Here is a 13,190-nt window from a genome sequence, read left to right as displayed (position 1 = left end):
TTTAGTGTGCTTTGGTGGAGGGGTTTAGTGTGCTTTGGTGGAGGGGTTTAGTGTGCTTTGGTGGAGGGGTTTAGTGTGCTTTGGTGGAGGGGTTTAGTGTGCTTTGGTGGAGGGGTTTAGTGTGCTTTGGTGGAGGGGTTTAGTGTGCTTTGGTGGAGGGGTTTAGTGTGCTTTGGTGGATTGGAGCAGGGCAGAATCAGGTGGCGATTGCTGCAGAAGACCTGAGTTTGGATGCCTCAAGGGATACTGCAGCGCCAGACAAGCAGGAGAGCAGGGCCAGCAAGCACTGTACCAAACATAAACACACAGTACCGCAAGCAGGCCTATGTTCTGACAGGCCACAGTGCAGACATTAGACAAACATTCATCTTGCCTGGAGAAACCTCAGGATTTGCTGCTATAATGACAGTGTAATATGCCATTGAAAATACTGCTCCCATTATTGTGATATTTATTCAACATCAGACACACCTGCATCATTAAACTTTCATTAGGTCTATCATAACATGTTAAATGTTGTTTTAGAGTTGAAGTGAGGCAAGGCTGCTGGGTCTACAGACACACCCTTGTATGGCAGAGACATGAAAAGAAAGACTGCAGCAGAGAAACCATTGTGAGAAAGGAAATGTCAACTACTAGCATACTGATCACAGCTCTCCCTCGGTTGTTAGCCTGTATGTCCTCATTACATACGTACAAATCATGATGATGTCCACTGTGAGCTGAGAGGACAGACATGTACTGTTGTTATCCCTGCCCTCCCTGTAAGTCTTAATGGGACAGTCTGCCAAATGAAGGACTAAATCACAGACCGAACAATGAGCCAGATATTTCACTGGATGTATAAATGTGAAGCATCCGGTTGGCATTTCCACTCACTACCAAATATGGTAGTGAGGAAGCCCACTGTGGGGCAGTGGGAGAAGATGGAACGAGATGGATTTTGGCCGACATTCTGGAAATTCTCATCGATTAAACATTTGATCTCAATACAGTTTTCTGTACCCAAAACTAAAATCTGTTATGAACAAAGTGGACTAAATTTTGTAGACTTTACCCTTTGCAAAAGTTATTAAAAATTGCACTGTTTAGGAGTGCAAAGGCAAATTGAGTTATTGCACATGCGCACTTCACAGAGTAGGTGTTCCCTAACGGAAATATGCAGATGTATACTAGAACGAGCCAATAGGATAATCGTTAGCGCGTGCTTGGCTCTGCCCACCTCCTTGCTTGTTATGCCCACTATAACTCATTTGTTCCCATTGGAAACGACAAGCTGTGGTCTATCTTGGTTTAGTTACAAAAATCTTTGACTAAATACTACAGTACTACTACTACTACTACTACTACTACTACAGTAATTCCACACACATCACACACTAAGCTAGAGCAGTGTCAGTTACTACGTAGGCGGGCTAGGACTAGTCTACATGTAGAAGTGCAGGAGATTCACTATTCTTCCGTTAGGGATTGGAGAGTATGCCTATACGACCACTTGTTCATTCCATTATATATTATCTTGTTCCATTCAACAGAGACAAACAACAGGCCTGTAGTGACGACAGGACCAGATATAGGCCTAGTTCTAGGTTTGAGGATCAGTCAATGTGTTCAAAGTGAAAAGCTGTGGATATCCTTTGGTTAGGCTACAAGGCAATGTATTGGGAGATGTCAGTGACCATAAAGCCTGCACTACTTAGTCTGATCTTAAAATGTTCTCAGGCATCTACCCCAATTCTCCATTTATGGAGAATTGCCCCACACACACACAGACTCTCTCTCTGGTTCTACCCAAATACTTTCCACATTACTCGGCCCATTAACCGCAGTCTGCATCCAGGCAAGCGTCGCTCCGAGGCACAGCCACTGCCTGGCCTGCTGTTCAGAGGCACAGCAGAGAAATCATTACACTACCAGACAATGAAGACTTCCAACTTTTAACCTGTGACACTGCACTAGTGTCATCACTGTGAAGGATCAATATGGATTGTGGTCCGTCTGGGCTGCAATCAAAAAGTGATTACAACCCTCTTTGGACCTGTGGACCCCCATGCCTGAAACCGTCTCACTTAGTCATCACTGAACCTCTATGGAGCCCCTTCATCTGAGCAGTAACCAGGTCAGGGCAGCTCCAATTAGGCCTCTCTCCTTTTCAACACAGCTTTCAGGTCCTAAAGACCACCTCCTAGCCATGCCAGAAACAGCAGGCGGGCGGGGGGGGCTGGTGTGCTCTGCCTTAGTTTACCAGCTCAGAGGGCCTGAGGCCTGGGGCAGAAACAGCTAAACACAGAGACTGCAAGGGTGCAAAACAGGGCAGACACAAATGTCTGAAACCCACTAAACTATGTAGGCCAGGGCAAGTATGGCTTTGTTTAGATAGAGATCTGCGGTACCAGTATACAATAAACTACGTATCACAACAAGAAATCACCAGCTTTGTAAAGAATACAAGGAAATATCAACACAGACAGATGGGAAAGAAAAGGCACATTGATAAATTGGACTGCTGATGTCCTCACAATTGTGATAGATAAGTCATAGGCCTACGGAATCATTTTTGCATGAATATCTGTTTTTGAAGGAGAACAATTCAGTTTATGTTAAGGTGCAATGCATCTCACATTATTCAGGAGAAGTGATTCTTCGAGAATTGGGAAGAAAGGATTCAGGTAAAATGTCCGTACTGCCATTCTAATTTAGTGTTCATCTGTTTGTCCCAGGCACATAACATATGCTACATACATAGGCCAGTTAATTGCTGTAAAAAACATGCATGGTAAGGAGGAGACTTTGAACCACTAACCCTGTTAAGATCTGCTTTGGAGCGGATATCTTATGGGCCAGCAGCATAATATATGACATTCATGTTATAATCATGTTTGTGGATTCATGTCATTAAACTTAATGACGGCACTTAATCGAAGATGCTTCCTTTCAAATCAGCATTAATTCTAACATTGTTCTCAGAGCACATTAAATGATCATCAAAGGTGTCCAACTATCTGAAATGAAAGTGTGCTCCCCCCCCAAAAAAGATTTCCATTCCCATCTTTCATCTGAAAAGCGTGATTATGTTGGTGACTTTATAGAATAACTCAGACGACATGGCAAATTTACTCTGACCTTGAAAACCAACAGGCTAATGTTCGAATGCCAAAACAGGATCGATGCCATTAGCCTACTGTCTACCAACCGAACATGCTCCACGACAGCCTAAGGACAAAGGATATTGGACAGTCTGACCAACCAGTAAAACCTCTCCTAACTTCTCTTCCTTGCCCTAACTGTCCCAATTCCCTTGAATCATCTCTTGAAAGCAAGCCCTTCAGCCTGCATCCATTTGATGCTCTCACATAGGGCTGTGGCGGTCACAAAGTTGTGTCAGCTGGTGATTGTCAAGCAAATAAATGTTGACCTCCCGGTAATTGACCGTTAATTAGCAAACACATTTAGCATCTCCTACAAGCCACTGATGCAGACCTTTGGAACACCTTCACAATTAATCCATTATTTATTTTAGATAGGTCTATTTCAGATGAACAGAATAGCATACTCTGAGTTGTCCTTATGTTAGGTCCTGATCTGGGCTACACTAGTTAATTTAGCTGACAAGATATCCTTAGAATTTCGTGGCATTATTACATATTTTTTACATGGCATTTATGCACTTTAATAGCGAATCAACGACTATTTTCATTTTCATGCCAGCCTAGTAGGCTATACTCCAGTTGTAAAGATAAAAAATTTGCTAATGTGCGAGTGCAGCAAGGAGCCAAGGTAAGTTGCTAGCTAGCATTAAACATATCTTATAAAAAACAATCAATCTTAACATAATCACTAGTTAACTACACATGGTTGATGATATTACTAGTTTAACTAGCTTGTCCTGCGTTGCATATAATCAATGCGGCGCCTGTTAATTTATCATCGAATCACAGCCTACTTCGCCAAACGGGTGATGATTTAACAAAAGCGCATTCGCGTCAGGTAATATGCAGCAGTTTGGGCCGCCTGGCTCGTTGCGAACTGTGTGAAGACCATTTCTTCCTGACAAGGACCGTAATTCATTTACCAGAATTGTACATAATTTTAACATTGAAGGTTGTGCAATGTAACAGCAATATTTAGACTTAGGGTTGCCACCCGTTCGATAAAATACAGAACGGTTCCATATTTCACTGAAAGAATAAACGTTTTGTTTTCGAAATGATCGTTTCCGGATTTGACCATATTAATGACCTAAGGCTCGTATTTCTGTGTGTTTATTATAATTAAGTCTATGATTTGATATTTGATAGAGCAGTCTGACTGAGCGGTGGTAGGCAGCAGCAGGCTCGTAAGCATTCATTCAAACAGCACTTTCCTGCGTTTGCCAGCAGCTCTTCGCAATGCTTGAAGCATAGCACTGTTTATGACTTCAAGCCTATCAACTCTCGAGATTAGGCTGGCAATAGTATAGTGCCTATAAGAACATCCAATAGTCAATATCAATACTCTACTCTCAATATCTCCAGTGACTGATCTCTCTCTCTATTGAACGATGACATGTAGCGAGCTACACTCATGAAACCCTTCATCTCTCTATGCATCTCTATGTGTGATGACAGACATGCAGCTATCTAGCTTCTCTCTAACTGTACAGTGCCTTCAGAAAGTATTCACACACCTTGACTTTTTCCACATTTTGTTGTGTTACAGCCTGAATTTAAAATGGACTCAATTGAGATTGTGTCACTGACCTACACACAATACCCCATAATGTCAAAGTGGGATTTTGTTTATTTTTACAAATGAATTAAAAATGAAAAGCTGAAATGTCTTGAGTCAATAAGTATTAAGTGTTATGGCAAGCCTAAATTAGTTCAGGTGTAATGTGCTTAACAAGTCACATGGACTCACTCCACCCCCCTTTTCTCCCCAATTTAACAAAGAGGTGATATCCAATTGCGATCTTGTCTCATCGCTGCAACTCCCCAACGGGCTCAGGAGAGGCGAAGGTCGAGTCATGCATCCTCCAAAACATGAACCGCCAAACTGCTCTTTTTATTAACACCGCCTGCTTAACCCAGAAGCCAGCCGCACCAATGTGTGGAAGGAAACACTGTTCGCTGACGACCGAAGTCAGCCTGCAGGAGCCGGCCCACCGCTAGAGCGCAATAAGACAAGTAAAGCTCTCTCTGACCAAACCGCTGCACCACTCGGGAGGCCCCTACAATAATAGTGTTTAACATGATTTTTAAATGATTACATGATTTCTGTACCCCAAACATACAATTATCTGTAAGGTCCCTCAGAAAAGCAGTGAATTTCAAACACTGATTCAACCACAAAGACCAGGGAGGTTTTCCAATGCCTTGCAAAGAAGGGAACCTATTGGTAGATGGGTAACAACAAAAGCAGATATTAATAACCATGTTCAAAGGGCTAAGTTATTAACTACACTTGGAAGTTCAAAGTATACAATATACCCGATCACTACAAAGATACAGGCTTCCTTAGTAACTCAGTTGCCGGAAAGGAAGAAACTGTTCAGGAATTTCACCATGAGGCCAATGGTGACTTTAAAACAGTTAGAGTTTAATGGCTGTGATAGGAGAAAACTTAGGATGGCTCAACAACATTATAGTTACTCCACAATACTAACCTAAATTATAGAGTAAAAAGAAGGAAGCCTGTACAGAATAAAAATAGTATTATACATGCCTCCTGATTGAAATAAGGCACAAAAGTAAAACTGCAAAAAACATGGCAAAGAAATTAACGTTATGTCCTGAATACAAAGTGTTATGTTCGGGGCAAATCCAATACAACATATTACTGAGTTCCACTCCCCATATTTTCAAGCATAGTGGTGGCTGCATCATGTTATGGGTAGGCTTGTCATCGGCAAGGACTAGGGAGTTTCAGGATAAAAAGAAACAGAATAGAAGTAAGCACTGGCAAAATCCTAGAGGAAAACCTGGTTCAGTCTGCTATCCAAAAGACATTGGGAGACAAATTCACCTTTCAGCAGGACATTAACCTAAAACACAAGGCCAAATATACACTGCAGTTGCTTACCAATACGACATTGACTGTTTTTGAGTGTCCTAGTTACAGAAAATGTTTTATTTAATCAATTTTGAATTCAGGCTGTAACACAACAAAATAAGGAATACGTCAAGGGGTATGAATACCCTTCTTACCTTGAAATTGGAGGAGTTGACCCAGGTGGTAGCGATGCCGTCCACCATCCTGTCCAGAGCCGTCTGGTCTTGCTCCAGGTCCTGGGACTTCTCCTTATCCACGATGTAATCTATGAGCTCCTGTCCCACCTGTACCTTCCGCCCCAGGTCTTTCTGCACCACCTGGGCCAGACAATACTCCATATTGACCTCCATGGTCTCTGGCTCTTCTCTCTCTCCTCGGTCCCACCAATAACTACCACTGCTCCAGGCAGAGGGAAGACAGAAAACAAATGGGTGTGACCCCTACTAGGCGTGTGTATGACCCAGGAAAAAAAGGAAACAAGTGCACACTCCACACACTAGCTGGATGATGCCTATTTATATCCCTTGGGCAGGCCCAAGGCTAGGCTAGGTGATGTGTGCCAGGAGCTAGCTGGAGGCCGGGCCACGGGGATAGATGGAGCCTAGAGAATGGCAGCTATGCACCATGTGTGTCTGGACGGCAGCTGGGGAGGGTTCTCTTCTCCCTCTCTCTTTCTCTTTTTTTCTTCTTTGTGATGAAGTGAGTCTGAGCCAAGCTGCTAGTACAAGGCTGAGCAGAGATGGTGGTTGGGAGAGCAGCAGCAGGTAAGGCTTAGGCTGTGACAGTAACTGGAGAACAGGGAAGGTCTGGAAGGAAAGAGCTTCATAACTTAGTGGTCCCTGGTTCCCAGGAAGCCCTACCGGGGTCAAGGATAGAAAAGGGGAGACCGTTAACACAATCCCACCCTCCTGTCTTCAAATAGTAAATGCTAAACAACCTGCCGCCATGGCAACTGGGGTCAGTGAAGAGTTCACGGGAGCCCTCAAACACACCTAGTTGACACATGCCATTTCAAACCACCATTCATACAACTTGCTCCCTCTCTCTCTTTGACATGCTGACAGCTTGTTCACTGCAAATAAGATGGCTTTGTTTGTGTATGACGTGACCTGCCAGCGAGGAATGCCTACTTCTCCTAAGTACGTAGAATATGTCTCTGTCTGGACAATACATTTGTAGTCAAAGTGTTTGGTCAGATATGCCAAACTGGTAAAGGGCTAAAGATTTGCACTGCCAGAAAGTCTGACATTACCCACATACTAAGAACCATGAAGTATATCTTATATGAAATATCTGTCAAATAAATAACTGCAGCAGTGATATACCCTGGCCTAAGTCTGTGTTGTTTTACTAACTCCCATGGTAGTTGTTATGCCATGGGAGTTTTGGGACCAGGTTATATCATCTAATTTCATGTCAACTGTACGGTTTTATTAGCATGGTTCTCAGTTTGTGGGTACTGTCAGATAGCATGAATAGACACAGCACACTCACAAAGGATTATTCAAACAAAGACTGTCAGACCCACAACCTAGCTCTGGGACACATCATCGTTAGTCTTAAATGGTTGGTGTCCAATCAATACACAGACTCCCGATGTAGTGTCCTAAAGCTACCCACAAACTATGCAGTCATACAACAAAAGTAAGACTTGTAAGAGACCATTCTTTTGTTTTGTTATTTACACTGAATGTACGTCAGAGAAACCAAACGTTTAGCTACAATGAATGAATAGATACAATTCTGACAAAGATCCTTGTCTTTGAATCCTTGTACAGTAACCTTGTACAGTTGCCTAGTACTGTAGTTAACATTACCCAGCTAGGTTTTGTATTTGCTTGTGGCTGACATAACTAAAAGTAACAGCAGCCGTATCCATGTCTCACTCATATTGCTAAACCGTTATTACTTAGTCAGGCGCTATCTGGTTAAAATAAACCAAAAATGCAGTAGTTCAATGGAAACACAATAAAAACAACCGCATATTTTGACGAGTGTTCCTACCGATCGGAGTCAACCGCTACAGTAGAAACCTTTTATTTGAACGAACTAGCTAGCTAGCTAGCAAGCAAGCTAGATGGCGCTAACCCTTTTTCATTGATTAGCTAGCTAAACGTCCGATTACGCACAGCTAGTGTAGCTGCCAGAACACACAATGTGAGCATCTACACTGAATGAACGCATGCATGAATACATTTGAATAGGTTAATATTCGTACTTACCATACCCTGTTCAGAAAGAGCAACACAAATATCTGAAGTCTGACAGCTTTGTAAATATTGTCGGGTTATGACAGTAGCATCGAGGCACCTAAGTCTCCACCCCGGAATGCCGTTTGGTGGACAAAGAATGGGATTGTCGTGCGCACGCGTCAATCTGGGGATTTTGGCACTTGGAAATTGACGCATGCACATTTCTGTTGTTCACTACTTCACTCTACTAGATAAATATATTTCATTTCCTGGATTATATGGCCATCTATGTAACTAGTACTTCCGTGAATGCACCGTTTCTTCATTTGAAGAGAGTGCTACAGCAACTCAGAACCTTTATAACTAAAGGGAGGCGAAATTGTGCCACCCATTTGACTCCCATTCCGATGCTCTGAAACCTGTCAAGCCAGTATGCCACGAGTCTTTAGTGACATCGTGTGGCCTAAACAGAGAATAGTTTTACATTTGGTGTCAAATTGAAATGGAATAGTTTTACATAGTATTGATAGCTGTCGTGGCTTTACTAAGGATGTGACCAAACCCAATATTATATATATTTATATTATATTTATTACAGATCATATGTTAAATACAGATCGCCCATCCACATCGAATGGAGAGGCTAAAAAGCTTAAAGTTCCTAGGCGTGCACGTCACTGAGGACCAGCGCCTCTTCAACCTCAGGAAGCTGAAGAAATCGACTTGGCCCCTAAGACCCTCACAAACTTCTAGATGCTGTAACGCCGCCTGATACGGCAACTGCACTGCCCGCAACTGCAGGGCTCTCCAGAGGTTGGCGAGATCAGCCCCAGTACTTAACTATAAATACTTTAAAGTACTACTAAAGTCGTTTTTGGAGGAATCTGAAATGTTACTTTACTTCATTCCTAAAGAAAATAATGTAATTTTTACTCCATACATTTTCCCTGACACCCAAAAGTACTCATATTTTGAATGCTTAACAGGACAGGAAAATGGACAAATTCACTCACTCATCAAGAGAACACATGGTCATCCCTACTGCCTCTGATGTGGTGGACTCACTAAATACAAATGCATCATTTATAAACATATAGATGTCTGAGTGTGCCTTTGGCTAGCTGTACATTTTTAAAACAAGAAAATGGTGCCATCACCTTTGCTTAATATAAGGAATTTGAAATTATTTTTACTTTTGATACTTAAGTATATTTTAGCAATTATATTAACTTTTGATACTTAAGTATATTTATAACCAAATACTTTTAGAATTTTACTCAGGTAGTATTTTACTGGGTAACTCACTTTTACTTGAGTAACCTTCTATTAAGGTATCTATACTTTTACTCAAGTATAACAACTGGGTACTTTTTCCACCACTGCCCAACACATCATCACGGGCACACTGCCTGCCCTCCAGGATATCTACAGCACCCTGTGTAACAGGAAGGCCAAGGAGATCATCAAGGACCTCAGGCACCTGAGCCACAGGCTGTTCACCCAGCTACATCTAGAAGACAGAGACATTACAGATACAGCAAAGCTGGGACCGAGACTGATAAACAGCTTCCATCTCCAGGCCATCAGACTCTTAAACAGTCATCTCTAGCATACCTCCGGCCAGTACCCTGTCCTGAACCTTTGAGACGGCTGTACATAGTCATTGGGGTTCCCGAGTGGCGCAACGGTCTAAGGCACTGCGTCTCAGTGCTAGAGGCATCACTGCAGACCCTGGTTAGATTCCAGGCTATATCACAACTGGCCGTGATAGGGAGTCCCATAGGGGCGGCGCACAATTGAACCAGCGTCGTCCGGGTTAGGTTTTAGCCGGGGTAGGCCGTCATTGTAAATAGGAATTTGTTATTAACTGACATGCCTAGTTAAATAAAAAGATTAAATAAAAATATATATAATAATAATTTAACTCTGGTCACTTTATATGTAAACTTAGCAAAAAAAGAAACATCCTCTCACTGTCAACTGCGTTTATTTTCAGCAAACTTGTAAATATTTGTATGAACTTAACAAGATTCTTCCACAGACATACTGTAAACTGAACAAGTTCCACAGACATGTGACTAACAGAAATGGAATAATGTGTCCCTGAACAAAGAGGGGGTCAAACTCAAAAGTAACAGTCAGTATCTGGTTTGGCCACCAGCTGCATTTAGTACTGCAGTGTATCTCCTCCTCATGGACTGCACCAGATTTTCCAGTTCTTGCTGTGAGATGTTACCCCACTCTTCCACCAAGGCACCTGCAAGTTCCCAGACATTTCTGGGGGGAATAGCCCTAGCCCTCACCCTCCGATCCAACAGGTCCCAGATGTGCTCAATGGGATTGAGATCCGGGCTCTTCGCTGGCCATGGCAGAACACTGACATTCCTGTCTTGCAGGAAATCACACAGAACGAGCAGTATGGCTGGTGGCATTGTCATGCTGGAGGGTCATGTCAGGATGAGCCTGCAGGAAGGGTACCACATGAGGGAGGAGAATGTCTTCCCTGTAACGCACAGGGTTGAGATCGCCTGCAATAACAACAAGCTCAGTCTGATGATGCTGTGACACACCACCCCAGACCATGACAGACCCTCCACCTCAATCCCGCTCCAGAGTACAGGCCTCGGTGTAACGCTCATTCCTTCGATGATAAACGCGAATCCGACCATCACCCCTGGTGACACAAAACCGCGACTCGTCAGTGAAGAGCACTTTTTGCCAGTCCTGTCTGGTCCAGCGACGGGGGTGTTTGTGCCCCTAGGCGACGTTGTTGCCGGTGATGTCTGGTGAGGACCTGCCTTACAACAGGCCTAGAAGCCCTCAATCTAGCCTCTCTCAGCCTATTGCGGACAGTCTGAGCACTGATGAAGGGATTGTGCGTTCCTGGTGTAACTCGGGCAGTTGTTGCTGCCATCCTGTACCTGTCCCGCAGGTGTGATGTTCGGCTGTACCGATCCTGTGCAGGTGTTGTTACATGTGGTCTGCCACTGCGAGGACGATCAGCTGTCCGTCCTGTCTCTCTGTAGCGCTGTCGTAGGCGTCTCACAGTACGGACCTTGCAATTTATTGCCCTGGCCACATCTGCCGTCCTCTTGCCTCCTTGCAGCCTGCCAAAGGCACGATCACGCAGATGAGCAAGGACACAGGGCATCTTTCTTCTGGTGTTTTTCAGAGTCAGTAGAAAGGCCTCTTTAGTGTCCTAAGTTTTCATAACTGTGACCTTAATTGCCTACCGTCTGTAAGCTGTTAGTGTCTTAACGACCATTCCACAGGAGCATGTTCATTAATTGTTTATGATTCATTGAACAAGCATGGGAAACAGTGTTAAAACCTTTTACAATGAAGATCTGTGAATTTATTTGGATTTTTACGAATTATCTTTGAAAACAGGGTCCTGAAAAAGGGACGTTTCTTTTTTTGCTGAGTTTATATACAGTATTCTAGTCAAGGCTTATCCTATAACTACTGCTGTACACAACTTTTCTATTCACATACTGTCTACACAACATTCACAAATATTCCGGACTCTGATCCGGAAGCTAATTTCCTGCAATCCTATCCATTTGCCATGGGGTTTTGTACCGTGTATTTTAACACCGCATTCAACATTGCATTTTACTTACACTTTATACACACACCGCATATTTATTTATATACTGGATTCTTGACAAAGCTCACAAATATACAGTATCTACTGCTGTACATATTCTTAGTATATCTAGTGTAAATTGATTGTGTAAAGATTGCATCTGGTTTACTGTTACAGTGCTATTTTGGTTGTTAATTGGATTAGTTCCGATATTTCTTGATTTCTTGTAAAGAAAATATATAGCCTATAAAAATATTTGTGTACTTGTTTGACATTTTACTGCATTGTTTGGAGCTAGTAACATCAGCATTTTGCTGCGCCTGCTATAACATCTGCTATAAGCATAACTGCAGATGGATAAGAGCTGCATGAGTCCAAGTTTCCATACGGACTATAAAAAGTATTAAAATTTTAGTCAGTATGGCTAGAGTCCATGTCAAATGCGACATGACCAATATTTAGAATGGGTATTTTCTCATGGTTTGTTATATTTACAAAAAGGTGTGGCTCACTTCTGAGCCACCTCTGGCAGGACAAGTAATTATGATGCTTTGTTGTTGAGAATTCACTTCACTTTATGGTAAAGCTGTGAGCAGGGCATAAAATTAACTTTTTGGTCCACCAGCCACTGTGGCAGGTAGATAAATAAATCTAAGGTACCAGCCACTCAGATTTTTTTTACCAGCCAAAATAGTTTGTTGTTGCTCAAATTGAGAACTTGTTCTCAACTTGCCTACCTGGTTAAATAAAGGTGAAATAAATTAAAAAAAATTGACAAAAAAAAAAAAAAAACATGAGCATGCTTTGTAACGTTTCTAAAACAATAAATGTATTACTAGTAAGAAGTCATGTGGTATATTGTTTAATTTCATTTTTTGTGACGTGAGTCTTTTAAGCGAAATATCAGACGAGACAAAAATGTTCATCTGCCACTTTAATTAAGGGCGGGAGGTTACTGTGGTCACGTGACTCGAGTCATGTTTGTGCCTGTGAGATTGAAAAGCCAGCAGAACAGCCCACCTCAGACTTCGACCACAACACCACAATGGGAGACAGTACAGGACCCACCAACCCAACAGACCCCCTGTCAGCTCCCCCGATAGCTCTCCTGACAACCCCCACACATCCACTGGGGACACACAAAAGCAGAAATTGTGCTCCTCATTAACTCAAATGGCAAATACATTCTCCCCAACACAAAGTGGCTAGAATTCTGGTGCCCAAACACCAGGCATGCCCTGGAGCTGTCGTCAGAGGACAGACTAGGGTCCCCCAGCCACATTATAATTCACACGGGTACAAATGACCTGAGGGCCCAGCAGCCAAAGGTGCTTCAACAAAGTGCTGAGTAAAGGGTCTGAATACTAAGCAAATGTCAA

At 42.7% G+C, this 13,190-nt stretch overlaps 1 protein-coding gene across 29 annotated transcripts in view; it reads right to left on the bottom strand.

Moving 5' to 3' along the window:
* clasp1a (cytoplasmic linker associated protein 1a) overlaps positions 1-8,531 on the bottom strand; it is a 98,451-nt gene extending 89,920 nt beyond the window's left edge. For 8 of the 29 annotated variants that reach the window (XM_082969027.1, XM_082969016.1, XM_082969021.1 and 5 more), the window contains exons 1-2: positions 8,253-8,528; positions 6,186-6,886 (exon numbers count right to left, since the gene is read on the bottom strand). In XM_082969027.1, the coding sequence (XP_082825153.1) occupies positions 6,186-6,380 (195 nt within the window). In that variant the 5' untranslated portion in view covers positions 6,381-6,886; positions 8,253-8,528. Of the gene's footprint in view, positions 1-6,185; positions 6,887-8,252 lie in introns of all 29 variants that reach the window. The other 21 variants (XM_082969030.1, XM_045707249.2, XM_082969034.1 and 18 more) reach the window with 8 other exon arrangements.
* Positions 8,532-13,190: the final 4,659 nt, after the last annotated feature.

The sequence above is a fragment of the Salmo salar genome, chromosome 25 (assembly GCF_965601325.2).
Source record: "Salmo salar chromosome 25, fSalSal1, whole genome shotgun sequence".
NCBI classification, from domain to species: domain Eukaryota; kingdom Metazoa; phylum Chordata; class Actinopteri; order Salmoniformes; family Salmonidae; genus Salmo; species Salmo salar.
The sequence above is the reverse complement of the archived record's forward strand: the minus strand, read 5'-3'. Positions and strand labels throughout refer to the sequence as shown.